The sequence below is a fragment of the Marmota monax genome, unplaced genomic scaffold, assembly GCF_021218885.2.
Source record: "Marmota monax isolate L192 unplaced genomic scaffold, Marmota_monax_Labrador192_F-V1.1 WCK01_AAM20220418_F8-fsc00215, whole genome shotgun sequence".
Taxonomy (NCBI): Eukaryota; Metazoa; Chordata; class Mammalia; order Rodentia; family Sciuridae; genus Marmota; species Marmota monax.
The window spans coordinates 152757-176238 of NW_026695214.1; the positions used below are offsets into that span (position 1 = coordinate 152757).

The 23482-nt window shown below is 50.9% G+C and overlaps 2 protein-coding genes and 1 long non-coding RNA gene across 14 annotated transcripts; 1 reads left to right on the top strand and 2 right to left on the bottom strand.

Moving 5' to 3' along the window:
- Positions 1-832: 832 nt before the first annotated feature.
- Positions 833-21134, bottom strand: Znf446 (zinc finger protein 446). Of its 11 annotated transcripts, none has more exons than XR_009225594.1 (10): positions 15093-15226; positions 13542-13923; positions 13272-13469; positions 12629-12723; positions 10472-10556; positions 10215-10306; positions 8538-8665; positions 6444-6518; positions 5735-5883; positions 4062-4680 (listed from the first exon to the last, which is right to left on the bottom strand). XR_009225594.1 is itself a non-coding variant. In XM_058574756.1 (9 exons), exons 1-9 carry the CDS (start codon positions 15110-15112, stop codon positions 6121-6123), a joined length of 1104 nt encoding a protein of 367 aa, XP_058430739.1. In that variant the 5' UTR covers positions 15113-15226; the 3' UTR covers positions 4687-6120. The 11 variants fall into 11 exon arrangements, 7 of the variants coding, with proteins under 7 accessions (XP_058430740.1, XP_058430739.1, XP_046287008.1 ...); XR_009225593.1 differs by having other exon boundaries at positions 10215-10309; XR_009225596.1 differs by lacking the exon at positions 4062-4680 and having other exon boundaries at positions 4687-6146; positions 13268-13469.
- LOC124084099 (uncharacterized) lies at positions 15243-17923 on the top strand. The gene is made up of 3 exons (XR_006849042.2): positions 15243-15613; positions 15858-16123; positions 16280-17923. It is a non-coding gene; the product is annotated as an uncharacterized LOC124084099 (long non-coding RNA).
- Positions 17394-23482, bottom strand: Znf324 (zinc finger protein 324). 2 transcript variants are annotated; one of them, XM_046430949.2, is made up of 4 exons: positions 23031-23482; positions 21543-21669; positions 21017-21133; positions 17394-20211 (listed from the first exon to the last, which is right to left on the bottom strand). In XM_046430949.2, exons 1-4 carry the CDS (start codon positions 23064-23066, stop codon positions 18797-18799), a joined length of 1695 nt encoding a protein of 564 aa, XP_046286905.1. In that variant the 5' UTR covers positions 23067-23482; the 3' UTR covers positions 17394-18796. The 2 variants fall into 2 exon arrangements, with proteins under 2 accessions (XP_046286905.1, XP_046286904.1); XM_046430948.2 differs by lacking the exon at positions 23031-23482 and adding an exon at positions 22910-23028.

Below are 23482 nucleotides of genomic sequence, written 5' to 3' on the forward strand. Positions count from 1 at the left end.
AGGTGGGTGCTGGCCACCTCCGCTGTGGTCCTGTGCCTGTCATGTCTTATGACCATCCATTGAGATCTGACAAGCCCTGCTCTCTAGGCTTCCCCGAGCTCCTGCACAAGGTTGCCCTTAATCTCGTGCTACCCTTTGTCCAGGTATCAGGATTTTTGCATGTACCACACTGTGAGTGGGTGTTAAATTTTAGTTGTCTGCAAATAAGTAATGTTGCATTCCTGTGGCAAGAAGTTTGAGGAGTCCTGGGCAGTGAGGCCATGTCTCTGTATTTCCTACTATCAGAAAAAGCCAGCATCTGAAATGTGGACTGAGGAAACCACCAGTGAACAGATTACCAGGTGACATGTTCCAGATGCAGAGGAGAGTGGGAATGGTGGTAGATTTGAACCTGTCTTTGGATCCCAGAACTTGCAGCATGAAGAAAGGCAGCCACTTATTGGCTGCATGACCTGGGGCAAGTCCCTAGAACCACCTGCCCCCACCCACATGCCTCAGTTTCCTCTAATTTAAAATGGGGCAGATGTCTACCCCATATTTACCTTGAAGGATGTTTGAAAGGATGTTACCTTGAAGGATGTTTATCTAGAAAGGGGAAAGGAAATTTTCCCATAAGGGTTAACTAGTGTCTTTGCTTTTGGCATCTTTGCTCTGATGTCACTCAGGGCCTCAGTTTCTTCATCTGCAGAGTGGACATGTATCACATCCCACGACTAAATACTTACGGTCACTCCAGGTGAACTGGGCTGGCATGAAACAATCACACAGAGACAGAGAAATACCATTTTCTTTTTCTTTCTTTTTTTTTAAAGAGAGAGAGAGAGAAGAGAGAGAATTTTTTTAATATTTATTTTTTAGTTATTGGCGGACACAACATCTTTGTATGTGGTACTGAGGATTGAACCTGGGCCGCACGCATGCCAGGCGAGCGCGCTACCGCTTGAGCCACATCCCCAGCCCGAGAAATACCATTTTCTTGGGTCTTATGACAGCTCCTCTGATCTTAGATGTCCGTGGAAAGAGAGAGAGGAGCTGAACCCTTTTATTGGGGAGAAGCTATTCAAATGAGGCCAGGGGTCAGGTTCCAGGGGTTGAGTCTAGCTTTGTGTTGTCTACTGTCAGCAGGCCGACTGACATCTAGGAAGGCCATGCCCATCTCATGAGCTGTGTGGGGATCACAGGCAGAGCCAGCGAAAAGACCAGAGCCAAGCTCGCCCAAACAGAGGGGCAAAGTGGGTTCAGTCCACTTTGGCACTCAATGCTCGTAGTTCTCACACACACACACACACACACACACACACACACACCCCATGGCTGGCTTGTCACATCTCCACATTCTCATTGCTCAAGGCTAAGGGGCATCTGGTTCCTATGTGGCAGCTCCTGACAGACATGTTGTCTGTCTTGCCTGTCATTTGAGAGAATCATCATAAACAACTATAGGAATAAACTTGTGTCTGAGAACACTCATGGGGTGCCTGGGGGTCAAGCTAGGGCTGGTACTTTTCAATCGACACCTTATCTTACCCTTTCATGTGAGAAACTAGTGGGACTCCATTTTTGAGAAACCAGCCTCTACCTCAGCGCAAAGCCTGACAAAGGAAGTGGGTGTGACCTTTGTCCTTGGAAAAACCCACAGAGCACTCCTAAGCACATACCCACCTGCTGAGTTGTTTGTCTACAAATAACAGGAGAGATCTGCTGCACCAGGTGTCCCTGACTCAGTCAGGCTAGGTGGGGATCCACAGCAGCCCCCTAGCAACCACCAATCAGCATGAGACAGGGAAATACCTGGGATGCCAGATGACCCCCAGTAGTTTATGGTGGTAGATAACATGTTGGGAAACCATGTAGTTTAGTAAGTACACCCCTTGTGGTTTAAACTAATCAGTTCAAAGGAACCCCCCCTCTTGTACTAGCCAATCACCTTTACCCAACTTGTTCCTGCCAGTGAATGTGCTAATCAATGTTAAGAGTTGTTGTCATGGGCTGGGGATGTGGCTCAAGCTGTAGTACGCTCACCTGGCATGCGTGCGGCCCAGGTTCGATCCTCAGCACCACATACAAACAAAGATGTTGTGTCCGCCGAAAACTAAAAAAAATAAATAAATATTAAAAAAAATTCTCTCTCTCCTCTCCCACTCTCTCTTTAAAAAAATATATTTAAAAAAAAGAGTTGTTGTCATAACCCACTTGAATCTAATGTATGAAATGATATGTCAAGAGCTTTGTAATGTTTTGAACAACCAATAAAAAAAAAAAGAGTTGTTGTTTGACTTTCCTGCGGTATGGAATGATTTGCTGTGTGATGTTGTGATGCACAGAGTATCCCCCAAAACCTATAAAATCTCCCTGGACAAAGGACCGGGACCATTGCATCGGGAACGGTTGTGAGTCCAGGCTCGAGCTGGCAATAAAGACTCTTGTGATTGCATCGGATTCGGCTCCTGGAGGTCTACTGAGGTCCCATGAATCTGGCATTACAAATGCATCCCATACGGTAGGTTGTAATGGTGTTCCACTTTAAGGTGAAGGTAGCTGCAGTTGAGAGAGGTTATGAGTTATTTAGCAAACCCTGTCAGTGCAGGTGTCAGGTCAAAGGGCATAAATGTTATAAACAAGATCTCATTCTGGATCCTCAGACCCATCCAGCTTGAGTAATTTATACTTATGCTAGGCAAGCATTCTACCACCGAGCTACAACCCTAGCCACATCCTCAGCCCTTTTAATTTTGGAGACAGGATCTTGCTAAGTTACACAGGCTGACCTTGAGCTTGTGATCCTCCTGACTCAGTAGCTAGGATTACATTATTGTCTGGAGTCTTATTTGCTATTTTTGAAGACTGAGCGATCCATTACATTATTTTTATTTATTTATTATTTATTATTAGGTACTGGGGATTGAACTCAGGGGCACTCAGCCACTGGGCCACATCCCCAGCCCTATTTTGGATTTTACTTAGAGACAGGGTCTCACTGAGTTGCCTACCGCCTCACCATTGCTGAAGCTGGCTTTGAACTCATGATCCTCCTGCCTCAGCTTCCCAAACTGCTGGGATTACAAGTGTGCACCACCACACCCAGCCATTATTTTGAATTATGTCTTATTTGTTGACAATGCTGTTAATACCCAACAGTGTGATGAATGGGATATGGGGCAAAGAAAAAGGCAGACCAGGTCTACCCACATATTGCTGGTGTTCTTCTGGTTACTTCTAAGCATACACCTCATTTTTGGTTTATCAACCTAATAAAGTTCCTGATGATATGAATTCCTGCTTCATAGTCTTTCTCCACATTTTATTATGTTGTAGTCATTTTCTTTTTGGGGGCTCAAAAATATTGTTGTTTATGTTGCAGATGCTTTTATCTAATACTTTGCTTTTGTAGAAAATCTATTTTCTATGGGTTGAGGATATAGCTTAGTTAATAGAGTGCTTGCTTTGAATGCATAAGGCCCCTGGGTTCAATCCCCAGCACCACCCAAAAAAAGAAAAGAAATAAAACCTATTTCTATTAGATTTTTAAATGTGTTGTCAAGGAGTTATTCACAATATTCATTTTGATGTCTCTCTGTGGATATAATTTTTTTTTTTTTTTGGTGAGGGTGATTGAACCCAGGGCCTTGTGCATGCAAGACAGCCACTCTACCAACTGAGCTATATCCTGGCCCGGATACAGTTTAATCTCCTTTTTTAAAAAATATTTTTTTTTAGTCATAGATGGACATAATACCTTTACTTATTTTTAAACTTTTTTAGTTGTATATGAACACAATATTTATTTTTATGTGGTGCTGAGACTCAAACCCAGTGCCTCACATGTGCTAGGCAAGCGCTCTACCACTGAGCCACAACCCCAGCCCCCTTTAAAAAAATTTTTTTTTAAAATATTCTTTAAGTTGTAGATGGACACAACACATTTATTTGCTCATTTTTATGTGGTGCCGGGGATCACACCTAGTGCCTCACACATGCTAGGCAAGTGCTCTACCACTGAGCCAAAACACCAGCCCCCAGCCCCTTAATAAGTCTCCTTTTTTGATAGTTTAGCACTCAGGTTCAAAATGCTTTAATCTATTTTATTTATTGGTCTTTTCAAAGAGCTAGCTTTTGGATTTATTTGTTCTACAACTTTGTTGTCTACCATCATGTGAGTTTCTGCTTTAACAAGCTTCTGTAGCCTGGAGAGAGACGGGCCAGAGGACTATCCTATTCAGGGTTGTGATGCCCTTGTCTGCTCTGAAAACAAAAGGCTTGTAAACTTGCACCAGCAACATAAGTTATGAACTGCCTTCGCCTCCACACTCCCATTGTTTCATGGTTTTAGGCTTTTACCCTAAACAGGGTCTCTCAAGCCCTGGAATTGAGTCAGGTTAAGGGGCCTCCTATGCAATTTTTTTTGTGTGTGTGTGTGTGTGTGTGATGGTACTGGGGATGGAACCCAGGGCCTCAAGCATGCTAGGCAAGTGTTGCATCATCAAGTTACACCCACAGCCTGCTCTATGCATTTCACAACAGATTCTACAGTCCTCTAAACTTTTGACTGGTTGATTTTCAGGGCCTTGCTAAGTTGTCCAGGCTGGTCTTGAACTTGCGATCCTCCTTTCTCAGCTTCCAAGTAGCTGGAATTATAAGCATGTGCCACTGAACTCCCTGCCTCTTTTTACAGTCAGGAACCTGGAAAACAGAAAATAGATTCTACTGCAAGACACAGTCTGGGAATTAATTCTTGGCCTGCTAAGTGCAGCAGAGAACAATTTGCAGAGAAATATCAGTTCTTTTTTGATCCAGAGCTCTTTTCAGGAGAATATCTGAATCATTAAATTTACTTGTCATTTTATTTCTTCTTTTTTTTTTTAAATAATTTTTTTAAGTGTAGAAAGAGAGAATTTTTGAGAGAGAGAGAGAGAGAGAATTTTTTAATATTTTTTTTTTTAGTTTTCGGGGGACACAACATCTTTGTTTGTATGTGGTGTTGAGGATCGAACCCGGCCGCACGCCTGCCAGGCGAGCATGCTACCGCTTGAGCCACATCCCCAGCCCGTCATTTTACTTCTAAATGTATTAGATAATGACTAGAAAGACCATCAAAAGGTGAAATATAGTGTTACTATGTAACTTTGGGGGAAAGTTTTCTAAAACACCTGCACCATTTTATATTCCCACCAGCAGTATGATGGTTTTAATTTCTCCATGTCCTCCCCAACACTTGTTATTGTCTTTTCTTATTACAATCATATTAGTGAGTGTGAAATGTTATGAAGAGTTTATACAGGACCCAGATTCACCCCCTCCATCACCACCAGGGATGGAACCCAGCCACCACACCCAGCCAGGATCCACTTTTCTGATCATAATCCATTAAATTTACAAATAGGAAGATCTAATAAAGTTAACTATTTGACAAGACATTTCCCTCAAAAGTGCTCTGGGAATAGAGTGAATGACCAGGAGCTGTAGGAAGCAGTCTTCCTGATAAAAGGCTGAGGTGGCTCCTGGTTCCTGTTGGAGGACCGGACTGGTTTGAATAATTCTGCAGGCTAGAGGGAATTGAGACCTGCTACTCAAGCCTAAGCAGGAACTGTGCCTGGCCCATTTACCAACTTGTTTGCTTAGGCCCTTATCAATGGGAGCACAGTGGGGTAGGGAATGTGCTGTCATCCAAGGACTTCCTCACTGGTTTCAGACATCAAGGCAGAACATAATACTGGGCTTGAATTTTAGCTCTTACACCACACCACAGATGCTTCCAGAGTGAGGCAGACCCAGGTCAAATCCCAGCTCGCCAATCATGGGGTCAGCTCTGGCAGTGGAGAGTGTTTCTGGGCCCCAAGTGGGCTTAACCAGAAGCCCCGGAAGTGAAGAGTCTTGGAGGAAGACCTGGGTGGGGAGAAGGAAAGGCTCATGGAGTCACCATGAAGATCAGATGAATCACAGGGGGACCTGGTAGAGAAGCAGCAGCTTGAGTTGGTATGAAAAGGCACAGTCCCTGGAGAGGCAGCTCAGGGAACGGAGCAGATGAGTGGGCACCACTTCAGGCCTGGCCTGGCCTAGTTTCTCATGAGATGATGTAGATTCTACAACCCACTCTGGAGGCTGACAGTGCTGCTGAGTTAGCTAAGGCCAATGCAGTGGATAAACGACTGAAGAAAAGAAGTGAAGACATGAATGGATCACCTGCATGGAGATCAAACCAGGTATACAAAGTGACACACAGGGTGGCACATATGAGCAACTGTGGGCTCTATTGACATACACTAATTACCTTCTGTCCACAGATTTGAAAAGGAAATAATGAGAGTCCACAGTGTTAAATTGTTGGGAACTCTTGGGGATGCAAAGTAAACTGACCCCAAGCAAGTGTGGAACACACTTTCATGTGCCCATCAAGAACTTAAAAATCTGGGGCTGAGATTGCGGCTCAGTGGTGCAGCACTCACCTAGCACAGGCGGGACCCAGGTTCGATCCTCAGCACCACATAAAAATAAAGGCATTGTGTTGTGTCCATCTACACCTAAAAATAAATATTAAAAAAAAAAAGAACTTAAAAATCCCTGGCTGGGGTTGTAGCTCAGTGGTAGAGCGCTTGCCTAACACATGTGAGGTACTGGAATCGATCCTCAGCACCACACAAAAATAAATAAATAAAGGTACTGTGTTCATCTACAACCAAAATAAATAAATAAATAAAAAATCCCAGCCCACTTTTCTAGATTTTTAAATTTAAAAAACTTTTTAAATTTGAGAAGTCAGTATTAAACATTAATCTATTAATGTATGCATGCTATCTTTGACTTAAACTAATACTACAGATAATATAGAAAAATCATATATTTTAGTAAATTATTTAATTTCACCCAGATGAACAATATTCAATAAATGCCTTGTTTTAAAAAGCATTTCTCAGCTAAGTACAATGGTGCATGCCTGGAATCCCAACAGCTCAAGAGACTGAGGCAGGAAGATCATGAGTTCAAAGCCAGCCTCAGCAACTTAGGCCGTAAGCAACTTAGTGAGACCCTGTCTCAAAATAAAACTTAAAAAACAGCTGGGGATGTGGCGCAGTGGTTAAGCGCCCCTGGGTTCAATCCCCAGGACCAAAAATCAAAACCAAAACCAAAACCAAAACCAAAAAAGCATTTCTTGATTCAAAGTCATCTGAAACTGTTCTATATTATATTCTAGATGTTTTAATTTTCTTTCTGTATTCAGATCTTTAACCTATCGGTAATGTCTGTCTGTGATGTGAAATAGGAATTTGTTGAGAGCTGTCCATGGGCTCATTGCAGCCTAGTGAATGGGAACTTCCAGTGGACATTTCCTCTGTGTAAGACTGCCTAGATGCACTGTGAGCCTTATTCCGCTCTGCCTGGTCCCACACAGCACCAGAGATGGGGTGACCTGCTAACCACCCAGCCTCACAACCCCTCTGAGATGGGTGTAACCTGCCAAGATGCAATCAACCTGCTGAATGCAAGACATCAAGAAGCAAGACTCCACCCTTGAAACCTTATCCCTGCCTTTTCTCTACCCCCTTAAATAAGCCACATGAGTCCAGCTCTTGTGTGGACTGGACCTATCAGGGGCTCCAACTTTGAAAAAAATCTTTCTGACTTTGTCTTTTGTTCTTCACTAATTATTCCAGACTTTAATTTCTAAGGAGACTTATCCCTCTGAGCAGGCAAGAATTCCCTGGCAAGGTGCTGGCCAGCCCAAGACAGGAATCTAATTTCATTTCATATAAGTAACCGAGAACTCATTTTCTATTGACAGTGATGAAGAAAAGGAAGAGAATGCACCACAGCCTTAGGAAAGCCCAGATTGTGATCAGAACATGGGATAAATGTTTCTTGAGCCCAAAACTGAACCCAAAGCCCAACTGGTTGACAGTCTGTCCTACTTTGGAAACTGAGTTGAGCTGGGTTTTTTAGACATCTTTAAACATCTCTCATTTTCTGCCACTGTTGCTGTCCCTGTCGAGGATTCAAGGTCTATGGGCTCTTCACAGGTACTGCTTGATGGAGTCATTGTGCTCTTCCCATCAATTCACTTTTGTTAAAATCCTATCTTATTGGGGCAGAGGGGTGGGAGGGAAAGGGAGGGGTCAGGGGATTAGCAAGGATGGTAAAATGTGATGGACAACATTATCCATGAAGACACCGAATTGGGTGTCAACCTATTTTATATATAAACAGAGATATGAAAAATTGGGTATATATGTATAATAAGAATTGTAATGCATTCCACTGTCATTTATTTTTTAAAAAATCAATAAAAAAAATTTAAAAAGAGGGAAAAAAAATCCCAGCCAGGTGGTGGCACATACCTATAATCCCAGCAGCTGGGGAGGCTGAGAGAGTTCAAAGCTAGTCACAGCAACTTAGCAAGGCCCTAAGCAACCAAGTGAGACCCTGCCTCTAAACACAAAAATGGACTGGGGATGTTGCCCAGTAGTTAAGTACCCCTGGGTTTAATCCCTGGTATTCAAAAAAAAAAAAAAAAAAAATTAGAATTCCATGTTCCATCATCTGACCTTGAAATGGGAGACTGAAGCATCCAAGTGGGCCCAAAGTCATCACAAAGGTCCTCCTTATAAGTGGAAGACAGGCAGAAGAGTGGCGGTGATGTAATGTAAAAAGACTTGACTGGCTACTGCTGGCACTGAAAATGAAGGAGGAGGCCGTGAGTCAAGAATTCAGGACACCTCTAGAAGGTGGATTCTCTCCCAGATTCTGCAGGAGGAACTAGCAGCCCTGTTGATAAACTGATTTAGTTCACTGAGACATGTCTCAGAGTTCTGACCTTAAAAACCAACATAGAATAAATGTTAAAAACCAACATAGAATAAATCTACAGTGTTTCATGCCACTGAGTTCATTGGAGCAGTTATTAGGAAACCGATACTGCAAGTCCTGAGTGACTGTCCAGAAAGCCAGACAGCTCTCCCTGGGCAGTGGGGATCCTCTGCCTTTCTGCTGCATGACCAACTAAGGATGTGAGGATGCAGCCCTGGCTTGAAGGCTTGCATGGCCTCAGAGACATCTGTCACCCTTCAGAGGTCACTCTTGTCCATCTATGCTTTGAAAAGAAGTGCCCTGTCTACCCAAACCCAGGCTCAAGAGTTTAAAGGCTGGTGGCCAAGGATGAAAGTAGGCTGGGGGATCTGGGGCTGTGACCGTAGGGTTGGCGATTCTAGGATTTGCCCTGAGCCTCCAGCTGCCAGGCAGATTGCTGATCTGACCAACAGAAGTGAGAAATCAGGGTTCTTATTCAGAAACTTACCTGCTAAAAACATATAATTTATGCTAAGGGTGAAACGTGCACATGGAGGTCCAGGGGTCTCACACAGCAGGACAGACATCAGCTGTGCTTTTCTGAGCTTACTGCCACCTTCCACAGGGACTTCTGTAGGAAGGGGCAGCAAGGCAGTTTTTGAGCAAGAGGTCCCAGGAGGAGGGCGTGTCCTGGGCTTTTATACCTCAGGTAGGGAGGCCTTGGTGATCACCCCACAGTCACCACTCAGCTTGGATTCCCACCCAGGCCTCGTCTAGAAGGCAGGGCAGGAGGAACAGAGCAGCTTTCCCTCACTCCCAGGTGGACTTTTGGGGGCAGGTCCAGAGTTCCTTACTGTCCTCTGAGTTTCCAGTAGGCTGGAGTTGGCCCCCAGGGTGCTCTATCTAGGCCCAGAGGCCCACAGGTGTCCCCCCTCTACCGCCCCCCAGGAGGGCAGCCCTCCTGCTCAAGGGGCCTCAGGCCGGTGGCTCTTCCTGTGGATGACCAACTGGGACTTCCAGTCGAAGCTGCGGCCGCAGTCACTACAAAAGTGGCGCCGCTGGCCAGCATGACTCTTCCGGTGGATGACCAGCTGCGACTTCCAGCTGAAGCTACGCCCACATTCCTCACAGGTATAGCTCCGAGGCCCCACCGGGCGCCGCGGGGGTTGTGCCACTGGCTCCTGGGGTGCCTGTGGTGGCCTCTCGGGACAGGGGCCTCCTGCATGTGAGCGGTGGTGGATGACGAACACGGACTTCCAGTCGAAGCCCCTGCCACACTGCAGGCACACGTAGGGCTTCGGCTGCGCGGGGGAGAACGGGAGTGGCAGTGCTGGTGGCGGGGATGTGCAGACCTGGCTGCGCCCAGGAGTGTCTACCTCAGCCCCGACTTCTGGGTGGTTCAGGCTGTGCTCGCCTGGGCAGCGGCTCTCACCAACCTCGGGTCCGGAGCATGGTGTCCCCAGCTCTGGCTCACGGTCAGGCTCTGACTTGGATTCAGCCCGCTCTTTGGCTGGCGGGGGTGGCAGCCCTGCTGGGGTGGGCAACGAACGATCAGGTGGGAGATCACCCGAGGCCCCGGGTGGGTGCCTTCTGGAATGGGGAAGGCTGTGACTGGGCCCTGGGAGGCCTGTGCGAAACCCCAGGCAAGCAGCCTGAACCCAAGCCCAGGCGGGAAGGGACCGGTGGTCCTCACCCAGCGAGACCACCGTGCCGTACTTCTCCAGCATCGCGTCCCAGTACTGCTCCTTCTGTGATGGGTCCAGCAGCCCCCACGCCTCCTGCAGGATGAGGATGCAGCTCATCACTGTGGTCCCACCCCAGCCTGCTAGGGTGGCATCCTTACCTATTTACCCAAGCTTCATCTATGGGCTAGATAAGGCACAAGCCAAGAAGGGGCTTGTGAATGCTGGGTCCTCCTTCAGATCATCGGCCAGCCTGCCAGTACTCACCTGTCTGAGCTGTCCACCCATTGTTCTGGTCAGAGATTGAAACAGGGTGGGATTCAGGTTAAGCTTTGTAAAGACCATTATGGCTGCCCCCAACCTTTGCCCTTTCAAGTATCTTAACAGGATGCTAAAGGGAGCAAGAGACTCAGGGACTGCTGGGGACTCAGCCACCTGCCAAGCCTCTGACTACAAGAGTCTTCAAAGGCTGGGAGCATTTGAGCACATGGAAATGAGGCTGTGGGGAGGAAGGAGGATCCAGGATCCTGACTGCACCTTGGGATGTGAACAGGGGACGCAGGAGTGGCAGTGGAGAAAGTTCAGAGTGTGGGGGGGCTGGGAATATAGCTCAGTTGATAGAATGCTTGACTCGCAAGTACAAGGCCCTGGGTTTAATCTCCAGCACCACCCCCCCCCAAAAAAAAAAAGAAAGTAAGTTCAGAGAGTGGGTGCCAGTTGGCTCCTGTGTGCTGCTTCTGGCAAGACCCCGAGAGAGGATGAACCTGGCATGTGGCAGAGGCCCCAATGGCTTTACTGGGAAACATACTTCCTGCCTTTGAGTCCTGCCATCTGGGGCTTTGCTGGGTTGGGAAAAATAATCCTGAGAGACAAGCCAAAGCAAGTCTGGGAGCAGGGAGCTGGCCATATATAACCAAGATAGAGATGGTAAAGGCTGGAAGCGATGATCCCATGGAGCCTGCAACCTTTCCACTCAGCCTAAGATTTCTAACCGTGCCGTCAGACTATGGAAGGAACCTGGAATCTCAGCCTCAAAGCACACCTCAACCAACCATTCTGCTGAGAAAGCTCCCACTAGGTGGTATAGTAGCAAAAGAACCAGGAGAAGACAGCCCCCACTCTACACACTTGGGAACGTGGTGCTCAAGACGACAGGAGCTTTGAATTGATTGCCTTTTTTTTTGAATTTTTTTAATATTTATTTTTTAGTTTTCGGTGGACACACATCTTTATTTTATTTTTATGTGGTGCTGAGGATTGAACCCAGCGCCCCGAGCATGCCAGGTGAGCGCGTTACTGCTTGAGCCACCTCCCCAGCCCCCAGCTGACTGCCTTTTGAGAAAAACCCTACAAGAGAAGGGACTTTAGGCATTTCCCAGGAAGAGTGTTTGTTCTGACCCCAGGTGCTGAAGTCCTGCCAGTTTGTCACTGGTTCCTCCCAACCTGCACACACAAGTTTTAAATCTCCAAGTTCTGGCCCTAGACCTCTAGGAGCTGCAAATCTCCCCAGTGACTTCTCTGGAGGTGAAGAAGGCAAGCCCACCAGTTCTGGTCACTTCTGACCAGGTTTCCATGATCTGAGGCTCAAATTTTCCAATAATAGAGGCCAACAGTCTGTTCCTCTACCCCTGGGACTTCTGGGGCACCCGTTACTTACTCCACTTTTGGGCAGTAAAGAGCTTAAGAACCAGGCGCAGTGGTGCACACCTGTAATCCCATCAGCTCAGGAGGCTGAGGCAGGAGGACTGAGTTCAAAGGAAGCCTTAGCAACTTGTGAGACCCTAAGTAACTCAGTGAGACCCTATCTCTAAATAAAATTTAAAAAGAACTGGGGAGGGCTGGGATTGTAGCTCAGTGGCCGAGCGGTTGCCTCGCACGTATGAGGTACTGGGTTTGAACCTCAGCACCACATAAAAATAAATAAATAAAAGTATTGTGTCCATCTACAACTAAAAAAGCCTTTTTTTTAAAGGACTGGGGTTGTGGCTCTGTGGCAAAGCGCCCCTAGGTTCAAACCCTGGTACAAAAAATAAAAGCAAAAAACAAAAAACAAAAACAAAGTACAATAGCATTTGGCCAAGACTGGAAAAACCACAGGGCAGAGGCATGCACCAGGGATGTTTCCCTCCCATACTTGGGACCTGTACTTTCCACTGGGGACTGCTCACCTGAATCCTGGGTGGGTGGAAGGAAGTGGAGGCTGTGTCCTGGTGTCTAAGATGCCCCTTGGGAGACTCAGTTGGAAGCAGTGGACTGGGCGGTGCTGAAAAGTAAGGTAGATGGGAATGGGTGTCAGCAGTTACCCACACAAGCCAGGCTGGAGGAGGATCTGGTGTTACTGCCTAAGTCTTGGTCCACCTCTGCCCTATGTATGTCTTTTGATTCCCAGATCTTCTCCAGGGCTTCCATCCCAGCCAAGGACATCCACCCTCATTTCCAGAGTCTAAGCCCTGGCATAAGAAGTCTCCTGAGGAGCCAGATATTGTGGTATATTCCTATAATCCCAGTGGCTCTGGAGGCCAGGGGAGGAGTGCAAGTTCAAAGTCAGTGCCAGCAATTTAGCGAGGTCCCAATAACTTAGCAAGACCCTATCTCAAAATAAATTTTTTTTAAAAAAGGAAGGGATGTTTAGCTTCTGCGTTGGGGTTTACTCTTTTTTAAAAAGGGATGTGGCACAAAGGTTAAGCACCCATGGGTTCAATCCCCAGTACCAAAAAAAAAAAAAAAAAGCTGCCTAGGACTCCCCTCCAGGGATGTGCACACTCTTTCCACAAGCTCCACAGTCGTGGTGTGGCACTCTCCCTCACCCACATGCTGCCCATCAGCACTGGGCTCCTCCTTCACACTGCAGCTGAGCTGGGTAGACCCTTCCATCCTGGCATTATGTGGACCCTCTCCAGGGGCTGCCCCAGAGAACTCCACTGTTCCTGAGGGGCAGGGGCTTGCTGAGGACTCCTCTGTCTTCTGGGCTGCAGGAAGCACCTCTGGCTTCAGGATGTGGGCTGTGATCTGAGAAAAAGAGGTAAGTCACAGGGGCTCTATGTTTGATCTGTCCTTAGAAGTTAATGACACCACACTTACCCAGCCCAACAGCTGCCCAGGGTCATGCTGTAGCCCTTCAACTAGAGCTACAGCTTCCTCAGGGCTGCCTGGCCGCTGCCCTTGCACCCAGGACTGGATCTCAGGGGGCAGTGTGCCCACAAACTGTTCCAGCACCAACAGCTCTAACATCTGTTCCTTGGAACATGACTCAGGCCGCAGCCATTGGCGACACAGCTCTCTCAGCCGGGTCAGGGCCTCTCTGGGCCCTGCCACCTCTTTGTAGCAGAATCCACGGAATTTCAGTCGTGCAGCCTCAGGCTCCTCAAGGGTGGTCTCAAGATTACTGAGGGACTGGTGTGGGGACCTCAGTGGGGATGGCATTCTTGTTTCAGAGGGTCTTTTGGGAATCACCAAGAGGGACCTACAGAAAAGGAGGGATCAAAGTGTCATTCAAGAGGGCCTGGCTAAGGAGAGACAGATACAAAGCCCAGCCCAGGAGCCAAGGCCAGGACAGAGGAGACCCTGAGACCAAGAGTAGGTAAGGGGTGGGGGCTCCAGGAAAGCTTCATGGAAGGAGAAGGTCACAGGAGCTGAGATCAGGAGGATGCCTTGTGGATAAACGCTTGGAGGGAAGGAGTCCAGGAAGCTGCCAGGAAAGTGGAAAACAGTTCGATCCAATACAGGTAAGACAGGAGCAGTGGTCCACACCTGTTATCCCAGCAACTTGGGAGGCTAAGGCAGGATTGCAAGTTCGAGGCCAGCCTTGGCAATTTAGTGAGATCCTGTCTCAAAACAAACAACAACAACCAAAAACCAAAACAAAAAAACCAACACCTGGGTATAACAGACAGGAAAGTGGCTCCCCCAGCCCAGAAGCGAACGGTCAATCGACCAGCTGGTCCTGGGGGATTGGGAGCCCTGAGTGTGGAAGGTCGGGCTTTGTGTCTGTCCTAATGGTCTCTGGGACTTGCTGCCTGAAGAGCTGGCTCTGGGGACCGGGCCTGTCCTCGCCAGGAGACAGACGAAGCAGGTGCAGTACCAGGTGCACTCCCGAGTGCTGACACGGTTCCGAGACGCGGTGCTTGCTGCAGAGGCCTCGTGCAGGCTGGGCCCATGCGAGTAAACCCCAAAGCAGAAGCTAAACAAACGGAGCTGCGCGTGGCGTGAGACTGCGGGTTCAGCCCTGAAGAGCATCTGGGGGAAACATGCCCACCTGGGGGTCCGTCAGGCCTGTCCTACCCGAGACCCGGGGATTTGGGGGTCTGCGCCCCGGGACGGGACGGGACGGGACGGAGCAGATCTCTCAGGAGTGCCGGGTCCGGGCCCGGGCGCCGAGACGTGTTCTGGGTGGGCGGAAAGCCGGGACCAAGGCGGCGGCGGCACTTCCGCCGCCGGGGAGCAGGACCGGCGCGCGCCCCTCGCGGTGGAAGAAGCCGCGCACGGGCCAGTCAGAAACGCGCTCGCCTCGGCAGCCGCTCGGGCCGGCGGCCACTTCCCGGAAGTGGCGGCGCTCACACCCGCCCGCCCCGCCCGCGCGTGGCCCCGGCGACCCCAGCCCGGCCAATCCCGCGCCGGCCCTTCAGGCACCACCTGCTCCCCGAGGAGCGCATTTTCAAACTCCTCGCGACCGGATGGCATCCCTTCCTCTCCAAGACTCCGCACTGCCGCAGGGTTCAGCGGTAGCGCCCCCCGGCCCGGTCTTCACACCCGAGCGCCAGGCGGACCCACCGCGGACCGGGACTGCCCGTCAAAGCCTTGCGCATGTGCGCAGCGGACCCGAGGCCTATTGGGTAGTGAGAGCGTGCTCTCCCGACCAATCAGAGGAGGCCCTCGGCCTCGGCTCTCCCCACCCCACCACGCGGCCTGCGGGGTGGCACTCCAGCCCCCCCCAGGTACCGGTGGAGCACGGCTGCCCACTTCCAGTTCTCCCCATGGCCACGACCACAGCGTTCCCCCATCCCGAAGAGATCCTAAATGCCGCTCCGTGGCAACCTCCGTGAATTCGCAGGCTTCCACCTCGCTCAGAGTTCTCCTTCGAAGGAGGCACTGGAGACCCTCATTCAACCCGTTAATGCCCTGCGGACTTTGGGGGGCATACATTTACTGAGAAGGTAACTATGTATTACCCTTAGGAGTCTGACAGGCACATGAAGGGTGTCCAAGTTTGTGGGATGTGCTCAACCTTCTGTTTATTTTGCAAAACAGAAGTAGACAGTGGCTGGTTTTTCACAACAGGCAACGTTATTATTATTTAACTGTGGGGTAGGGTTCATTCTGCCTCCACCTAACAAGTAGCTGAACTGTGGCGTACTCACTCAATACTGAACTTTATCTGCAGGTGTTTTGGTTTTTCAGATACCTGCCAACAATTCAGGACAAGAGCAGTAGTCCTAAATGCTGACTGGAACCTTGGAGCAGTGTGTGGGTAGAGCTCATTAACTCTTACCTGTCCAGTGGCTTCATCAGGGTGCTAGTTTTTGAAGGGCTTCGGTATTTTCTCTGGGACTGCAGATTGTCTGGGAACAATTTTCCAATGGGTGGAGAGCTCTTCTCCAGGTACCTTTACAGGAAGACCCTTCTCCCTGGATTGCTGTTCACCAAGCCTCCTGCTGTGCTACAGGGTAAGCCTAGTTGGACTTACCCAAATGCCAATTAAGTATTTGGCTTCTCATCAATGAGTGACAGTTCCCACATCTAGCTTCAGAATGCCATTGCCCTTAACACCCTTCCCCATCCTCACACTTGTGGATTTATCTTTTTCTCTTTCTTTCTTTCAGTGCTGAGGATTGAACCCAGGGCCTCAGGCATGCTCAGGGTGCACTCTGCCACTAAGCTATACCACCAGTCTTCTGGATTTGAGCTACCTGTGATGCCTATGTTTCAGTCGACCTTTGTCCCAGAAAGTTCAGGTACACTTTTACAGTTACAAATTGACTGGGTTAAGAGAGACCAGCCCAACAAGACCACAGGGGTTGGAGAAAGGCAAGGCAGATGGAGGAGGCAGCCCAGGTTGGGGTCCCCAGCCAGTTCTGGGTATCAGAAGAGGTAGATTCAAGGAGGTTGGAGCTGAGGAACAAGAACACAGCCCAAAGGTGAGAAAGAGCTCAAGGAGAGGCTGGTGGGGAGACAGGACACTGGATCCAGCCTAAGGGGTCAGGAGGGCTTAGGACATAAACTGGGTGATCCAGGAAATTCTGCCCAAGGCACAGGAAATATTTCATGAGTGGATACACACTTGTTCAACAGATGCCTTTGGTCCTTAATCTCATGAGTTCCCTAGAAGTACCTCTGTGGCAGGGTGGGGTTTGTCTGTATTTCACAGCTTTGCAGACTGACTTCATACAGGAGGGGTGGACAACAGTCTCAGGAGGCTTCAAGGCAGAAGATGGGTATGGCCCAAGTGGTTGATAAGCAGGACAGCTGGGTCTTACGTTCTTTGAGTATAGGAGAGGACTGCAGGGTCTTAAGGTGATGGGGCTGGTGTACCTACTGGGCTGGAGTCAACCTTGCTAGGATACCACATACGGCTGCCCCAGCTGTGCCTTAGCAGGAGTACATATTCTGTCCCAGTTTCTCCCCCCCCCCCCCCCCCATTGACTGGATCCCCAAAGGCTCATCTCCCAGGAGAGCTGCTGCTCAGGGGAAGGCAGCAGCTTCCACCCAGATCTCCTTGCTTCCTCCACCAACCTGCAACCACCAATGGGACACAGGTGTCCCAGTCCCACACTGGGCTGCAGACAAGCCGCATATTCACCCTGTACTTTCTCTAGGGGACTCAGGTTGAAACTCTGGGACGAAGACACCCTGATGACACATCTGTGTTATGTGTGTTTAATACTGTCTGCATTGCATTAGAGTGAAACAAGCACCAGGCTATTATTGTTCACAATGTTTAAAAAGAAACCTTTACTAGGGAGACATCTGAACACCCCTGGAGCCAAGAGAAGAGGCTGAGGCCATGGACTTCCACATGCCTGTACACAAAATTATAACTTACATCCATTTCAAGTTGTAAATGCTATCGTTTTGGGTCCCCCCCCCCCTTTCTCCTCTGGGTTAAAAAGACCGCTGCCTACCCTGGCAGTGAAGCCCCAGATCAGGAGAGGGCCTGGTCTGCTTAACCATATAGGAATCAAATGGCCCCACTCCATCCATCTGTCCTCAGCATTAAGGGGCATTATACTGGGGAAGTGGCTTCAGAAGAAGGCTGAACATTACATAGGCTTAAGTAATGACAAGGCCTTCTTGTTCAGCTGTTTGTCCACTTTCCAACCAAGGTAGAACAGGTCATGTAGCCACCAAACCCAACAAAAATGAGCAACCCTGTCTTGTTTCCTCTGCAGTTCTCATCAGTGCTTTGGATGTAAAGATTCCTCATTTAAAAAAAAAAAAAATCCTCATAACATTGACTTTGGTAACAGGAGCTCGTGACAGAACGAAGATGGGAATGTGAATGAGTGCTGCTGGGAAGCCAGTTTCCAATGCTGACAGCCACATCCCCTCCCTCAGGGCTGCACTGCCTGTGAGTCAGCTGTGTGGCCAGGTCAGACCCTCAGGCCTGGCTGACTACGTTGAGGCCTGGGAGCTGAGGTATGTGAAACTGAGCCAATCCCCCGGCTTCTAGTATCAGCTCTGTCCTGGGCAACTCGCTTTTCCTCTCTGTGTCTCAATTTACTCATCTTTAAAGTGAGCAAACTAGCACAGGGTTCATAGGGCTGACAAGAGGAATTTCCCCACAGGTACCCACCTGAAGAGCACCCTCTATGGGATGGGCCCAAATTTTTTCCTCTTTTTCCCAGAGAAGGTAGTTGAGGCTGAGAGCCCAACCACTTGCCCAAGTCCTACATCCTGACTGTCATTCCTCTGTAGCCTCCTATTTGCTGGGTCAGATCCAAAGCAGCTCTGGATGAACTGAGGCCTGGGCACGGGGGGTGGGAGAGGGAGGTGTCGCCAGCTGCCAGTTTCTGTGAAGACTTCTTCAGGCCTGCACTTCTCCCCTCACCGTAGCGTTAGTCATGAGACAGTGAAAAGGCATCACCAGGCAGGAATGCCTTTTTTGGCACCAGGTCCTTCCTCCTGGTATCTCTGCATACGACCTCGTTGAGGACACAGGTGTATCCCAAAGCTGAACTGGCAAATCTTGTCACTGTGTACAAATGGAAGCACGCCAAAGAATCTTCCTTGTGCCTGGTTAGCACGCATAGGGCTTCTCCCCCTTGTGGACCTGCAGTGGACACAGGCCTTTAGCTGTGAAAGGGATTCACAGAAGGTTGGGGAAGGGTAGAGGTGTGCCCTTAGGACTCGGCAGACGTTAGGGCCGTGGGTGAACCTGAGGAAGGAGAGGCTTTGGCTTCCTTCCCATGTACACCTTCTGACGAGCTCTCCGAAGGAGACCTGGCCTGGGCACGCATCCCGGCCCTGGGTCGCCTCAAGGCCTTCTCACCAGTATGGATCCTCTGGTGGTGGAAGAGGGCTGGGCGCTCGCGGAAAGCGCGGCCGCATTGTGTGCACACAAAGGGCTTCTCTCCTGTGTGGATGCGCCGGTGGCTAAGCAGCACTGCTCCCTTGGCAAAGGCCTTGCCACAGTCCCCACAACGGAAGGGCCGCTCACCTGTGTGGAGCAGCTGATGCTGTGTGAGATTGGAGCTATGGCTGAAGGCACGGCCACACTGCGCGCAGGCGAAAGGTTTCTCACCCGTGTGCACCCTCTGGTGCTTAAAGAGTGAAGAGCCCTGGCTGAAGGCGGCACCACAGAGTGCACAGGCGTAGGGCTTCTCACCCGTGTGTGTGCGCTCATGCTGGATCAGGTGCGAGTTGCGGCAGAAGCGGCGGCCACACTGGGCACAGGCGTAGGGCCTCCCGCCTGCGTGGATCTTGCGATGCTGGCTGAGGTTGGAGCCGTGGCTGAAGGCCTTGCCACACTCGCTGCAGCGGAAGGACTTCTCTGCTGTGTGGATACGTTGGTGCCGCACCAGTGAGGAGCTGTGCCGAAAGGCTTTGCCGCAGGCCGGGCATGCGTAAGGCGTCTCGCCACTGTGGATGCGCTGGTGCTGTGTCAAGTGTGAGGTCTGGCTGAAGGCCTTGCCACACTGTGCACACTCGTAAGGACGCTCACCAGTGTGGGTGCGCAGGTGCTTGAGGAGGTCTGAGCTCTTCACAAACACTTTGCTGCATGCCCTGCATTCAAAGGGCTTCTCCCCAGGGAGCAGACCGGGAGCAGCATGGAGGGCCTCGCCCAGCTCTTTCCAGGTTGGGGCCTCTTGGGTACCCATGAGTCTCTGAGGCTCATGCCAGTTTGTGTCCATTCCCCGTTCTCCCCCACTGCAGATGGTTCTGAGGTCTGGATCGCTTGGGAAGGCTCTGGGGTGAGCTGGCTGCACATGTGGCTTCTGCAGCTCCGCCATCTGTGGCAACTTCCCTGGAGCGGGGCAGTCTGTAAGGACTTTCTCTCTAGACTGGCCACTCTCAGAAGCCCTCAGTGGGGAGGTCAGTCGCAGGCTGATGCTGGCTTTACCACTGCCTGAGCCTAGCAGGAGCCTCTCCCAGTAGATCACTGACACACCTGAAGGTTTTCTCTCTCCAGATGAGAAGGCACCCCGTTTTCCCACCAGGCTTGGACTAGTAGGTGTCTCAGGGGAGCTATGCAGGAAGGCCCCTGGCAGTGTCGGTTCTCCAGAAACATCTCTGTCCTCTGCCAGACAGCAGGAACCTGAGGGTAGAGGAATGATGGCTGCCTGGGGCATCTAGCCAGGATGTGACCAGAGCAGGCTGCTGGGCAGGCAGGGGGAACCCAGGGGATGGACGAAAAAGCCTAGGGAGAAAAGCGGAAGCCTACGCGGGCCCTGCAGGAAGCCGGTGGAAGGAGCATCTGCCCTGACAGGTATGGCATCCACTGTATCTGCACCCCCAGGGTCAAGAGGAAAGGCCCAGACAACCAGATGTGGGAGTATAGAGAACTCAGCATCTACTACATACCACCTGAGCCTCTGCTGGCTATCCCACCACAGATGCCTCCCCACAGTTCATTCCCCAGCCTGTTTTTTCTCCTTGCTCTGATTTGTTTCTGAAGCTACAGACAATTTGTGAACAGTTTACTGACTGCCTCTCCCCTGCATTAGCCCCAAAGAGCAGGACAAGGAGTATCCTCGGCAAGGTTGTGTTCCCAGGACCTGGAACAGGTCTGGCCAGAGCAGGAACTCAAGCAACATCTGGACACATGAATGAAGGGAGGAAGGAATACCCAACAGATGTAACAGCTAGATGGGGAGGTCTGAAGCTGTACCACCCAGTTGGAGGAAGGACTCTGAACAGGTCTCACCACAGTCAGGTGACTTCCTGTGTGAAAAGAGATCCTATGTTTTTAGACCCAGGCCATAGCCTCCAAGACAGGATGATGAAAGAAGGGAGAAGAGGCAGATGGGCAGCCAGAGGAGACAGTCTGTCTACAGGAGGGGAGTCAGAGGCTGGGCCACCGGTTGGTCCCAAGTTCACCCCTACCTTGAGCCCCAACTCACCAAGGCTGGACTTTCTGTGGGCATTCCTGCCCAGGGCTGTATCTGTCCCACTGGGAACCCAAGGCTCCTCACCATGCTCCAGCTGGATGACCACACGAGGTCGGGAGGCAGAGAGTCCTACGAACAAGGTGGTTCAAGTGAGAGGCCACGTCAAGTCAGGAAAACCCATCCCACAGAAGATGGCAGGAGTCAGGGCTTCCTGGAAATAGACGATATTATCTGTGCCATCAGGAAAACCTGGGGTCACAACAGGGCAGGGCCTCAGTGGGACAGCTCAAGGATCCCTGCAAGCAGCATATGTTCTGGGGCACCACAGGAAGAGGACTGAGCCCAGGCACAGGAGATTCAGTCAGATGGGGCCACAGGGTAAGATGGAGCAGCCTGCACATCTCCAGATCCTGACCCTTGCCTCATGTGGCGTCTAGCCAGAAGGTCCTGCTCTTGGGTGGGTGGGAAGGTGAGATGATAGTCCTGATGACCCAGCCAGGTACCAACTTGGCTTCCCATGGAGGACCCAGGGCCTTACCCAGTGAGGCCACAAGTGCGAAGTTCCCCAGCATCACGTGGCGGTACAGAGCCCTCTGGGCTGTATCCAGTAGCATCCACTCTTCCCGAGAGAAATACACAGCTATGTCCTCAAAGGCAATCAGGCCCTACAACAGCAAGCAGTCTAAGGTATGGCTGTGACTCAGAACTCAGATCCTGTCCCCATGGTCACCATCCTTGGCACTTTCTGAACATTCACGATCTTCCTGGGGTTCTATTCCAGCGCTATCTTCAAGTGGCACTTCCTCCACCCATCTGGGCCCCCTTCCTTCCACCTTTCCTGTTCAGGCCACAGAAGCGCTCTCAGCCTCTCCCCTGGCTAGTTTACAGAAGCAAGTGAGAGCCATCCTCATGGTTCTTGGCTGGCATCCACTCGACCCAGCAAGACCACTCATGACCCTACCCAAATGTGCCCTTCCTATGCTGGCACAGCAACTGTGTAAGTCCCAGCTGTGGACACTCCAGGGTGTGCCCACTCTAGGATCCTCCCTGCTGTGCCCCTGACACTTCCAGGCTAGTCCCTGAAATCAGTTGCCACAGGAGGGTGGTCCAAAGGGCCTGGTGGACACATAGGAAGTCAATACCCTACTGCCCCCTAGTATTGTCCCCTCTATTTCTTCATTCTTTTTCCACCTTCCCCTCCCTCAGCCACCTGCCAGACTCTTGCCCTGACAACTGCAGTTATTCCCAACCATTTTCCTCTCTCTAGGAAACTGAAACTGACCATCCTCCACTGAGTCTGTGAGATCACCCCCTCCTCAGCCCAATTCCCAAACTCTGCTTTGGCTCAGGACACCTACAATGTCAACTTCACTCTCAGACATGGCAAACTCCTGATCTTTCCGTGGTGGTGGTGGGGGGAACCTGTTTTCAATTACCGTTTGAGTGCCTTTCAGGCACTTAGGCTTCTGAAAAGCTTCCGACTGTGCTTCACTCACAACACTTGCTCGTACCCCACACACCTGATACAAACGCAGCTCCACGCGTAATTGAAACTTTTCCCCTACGAGCTTCCCCATCCAGTCCAGGAGCCATCCTTTGCTCACCTGGGCTGTGGTGGGAACCTTCACCCTTCATACGGACACACCTCTCCACATCTGTTCTCCGCTCAGTAAGAGGTGAGAGGCTTTCAAAATCCTAACTGGGAGGACGTCCGGTCTCTCTTCAAAACATCCTATGGCTCCCACGCCCTGGGGATAAAGTCCCAACTCCTCTACCTGCCATTTCAGTCTTCCACATCGAGGACGCTGTGCCCAGAACCAAGGTGTCTCCGCTCCCAGCCTTTGCACGTGGGGGACCTTCCCGCTGGAATTTCTTCCAAATCCCACACCTGCACGCCTCACTGACCTGGACCTCCGGGTTTGGAGGGTACCGGTTCCCACCCGAGCAGCCAGAGGGCACAAGTCGTCTAGGGAAAGTCCTTCCCTCCATGAGGCTCGGGGTCCTCGGAAGGGGTCTCCCTACTCACCGGCGCCGGGTCTGCCAGCCCCCCTGCCGCCGCCATCGGAGTCTGCAGCCGAGAAGGGGCAGAAAGGGTGCACGACAAGGCCCCGCCAACTGCCCGCCGCCTCGCGCAGCCTGCCCGGGCCCCGGTCTCGCGGTCGGCCCAGGGCAGGTGGCGCCCGGGAAGCCGCCGCAGCGCTGCGGCGAGGGCCGAGGAGCGCGGAGCTCCGGCACCGCCCACGCGCTCCGGGAAACCGAGGCTGGGGAGTCGGGCAGCGGCAGCGGCGGTGCGCAGGCGGCACCAGGCAGGTCTTCCTCCAGGACCTTCCTCGCTTTCTCGTCTCGGGACCCAGAGGCTCCGGGACAGCCGGCCCAGCCTCTGGTGCACCACCCGGAGAGCCGCAGTGGCCTGACGCCAGGCAGCCGGGTGACAGTCCCGAGCGCCGGAAGTCGGGCCCCGGCCCCCAGGGGCAGGCG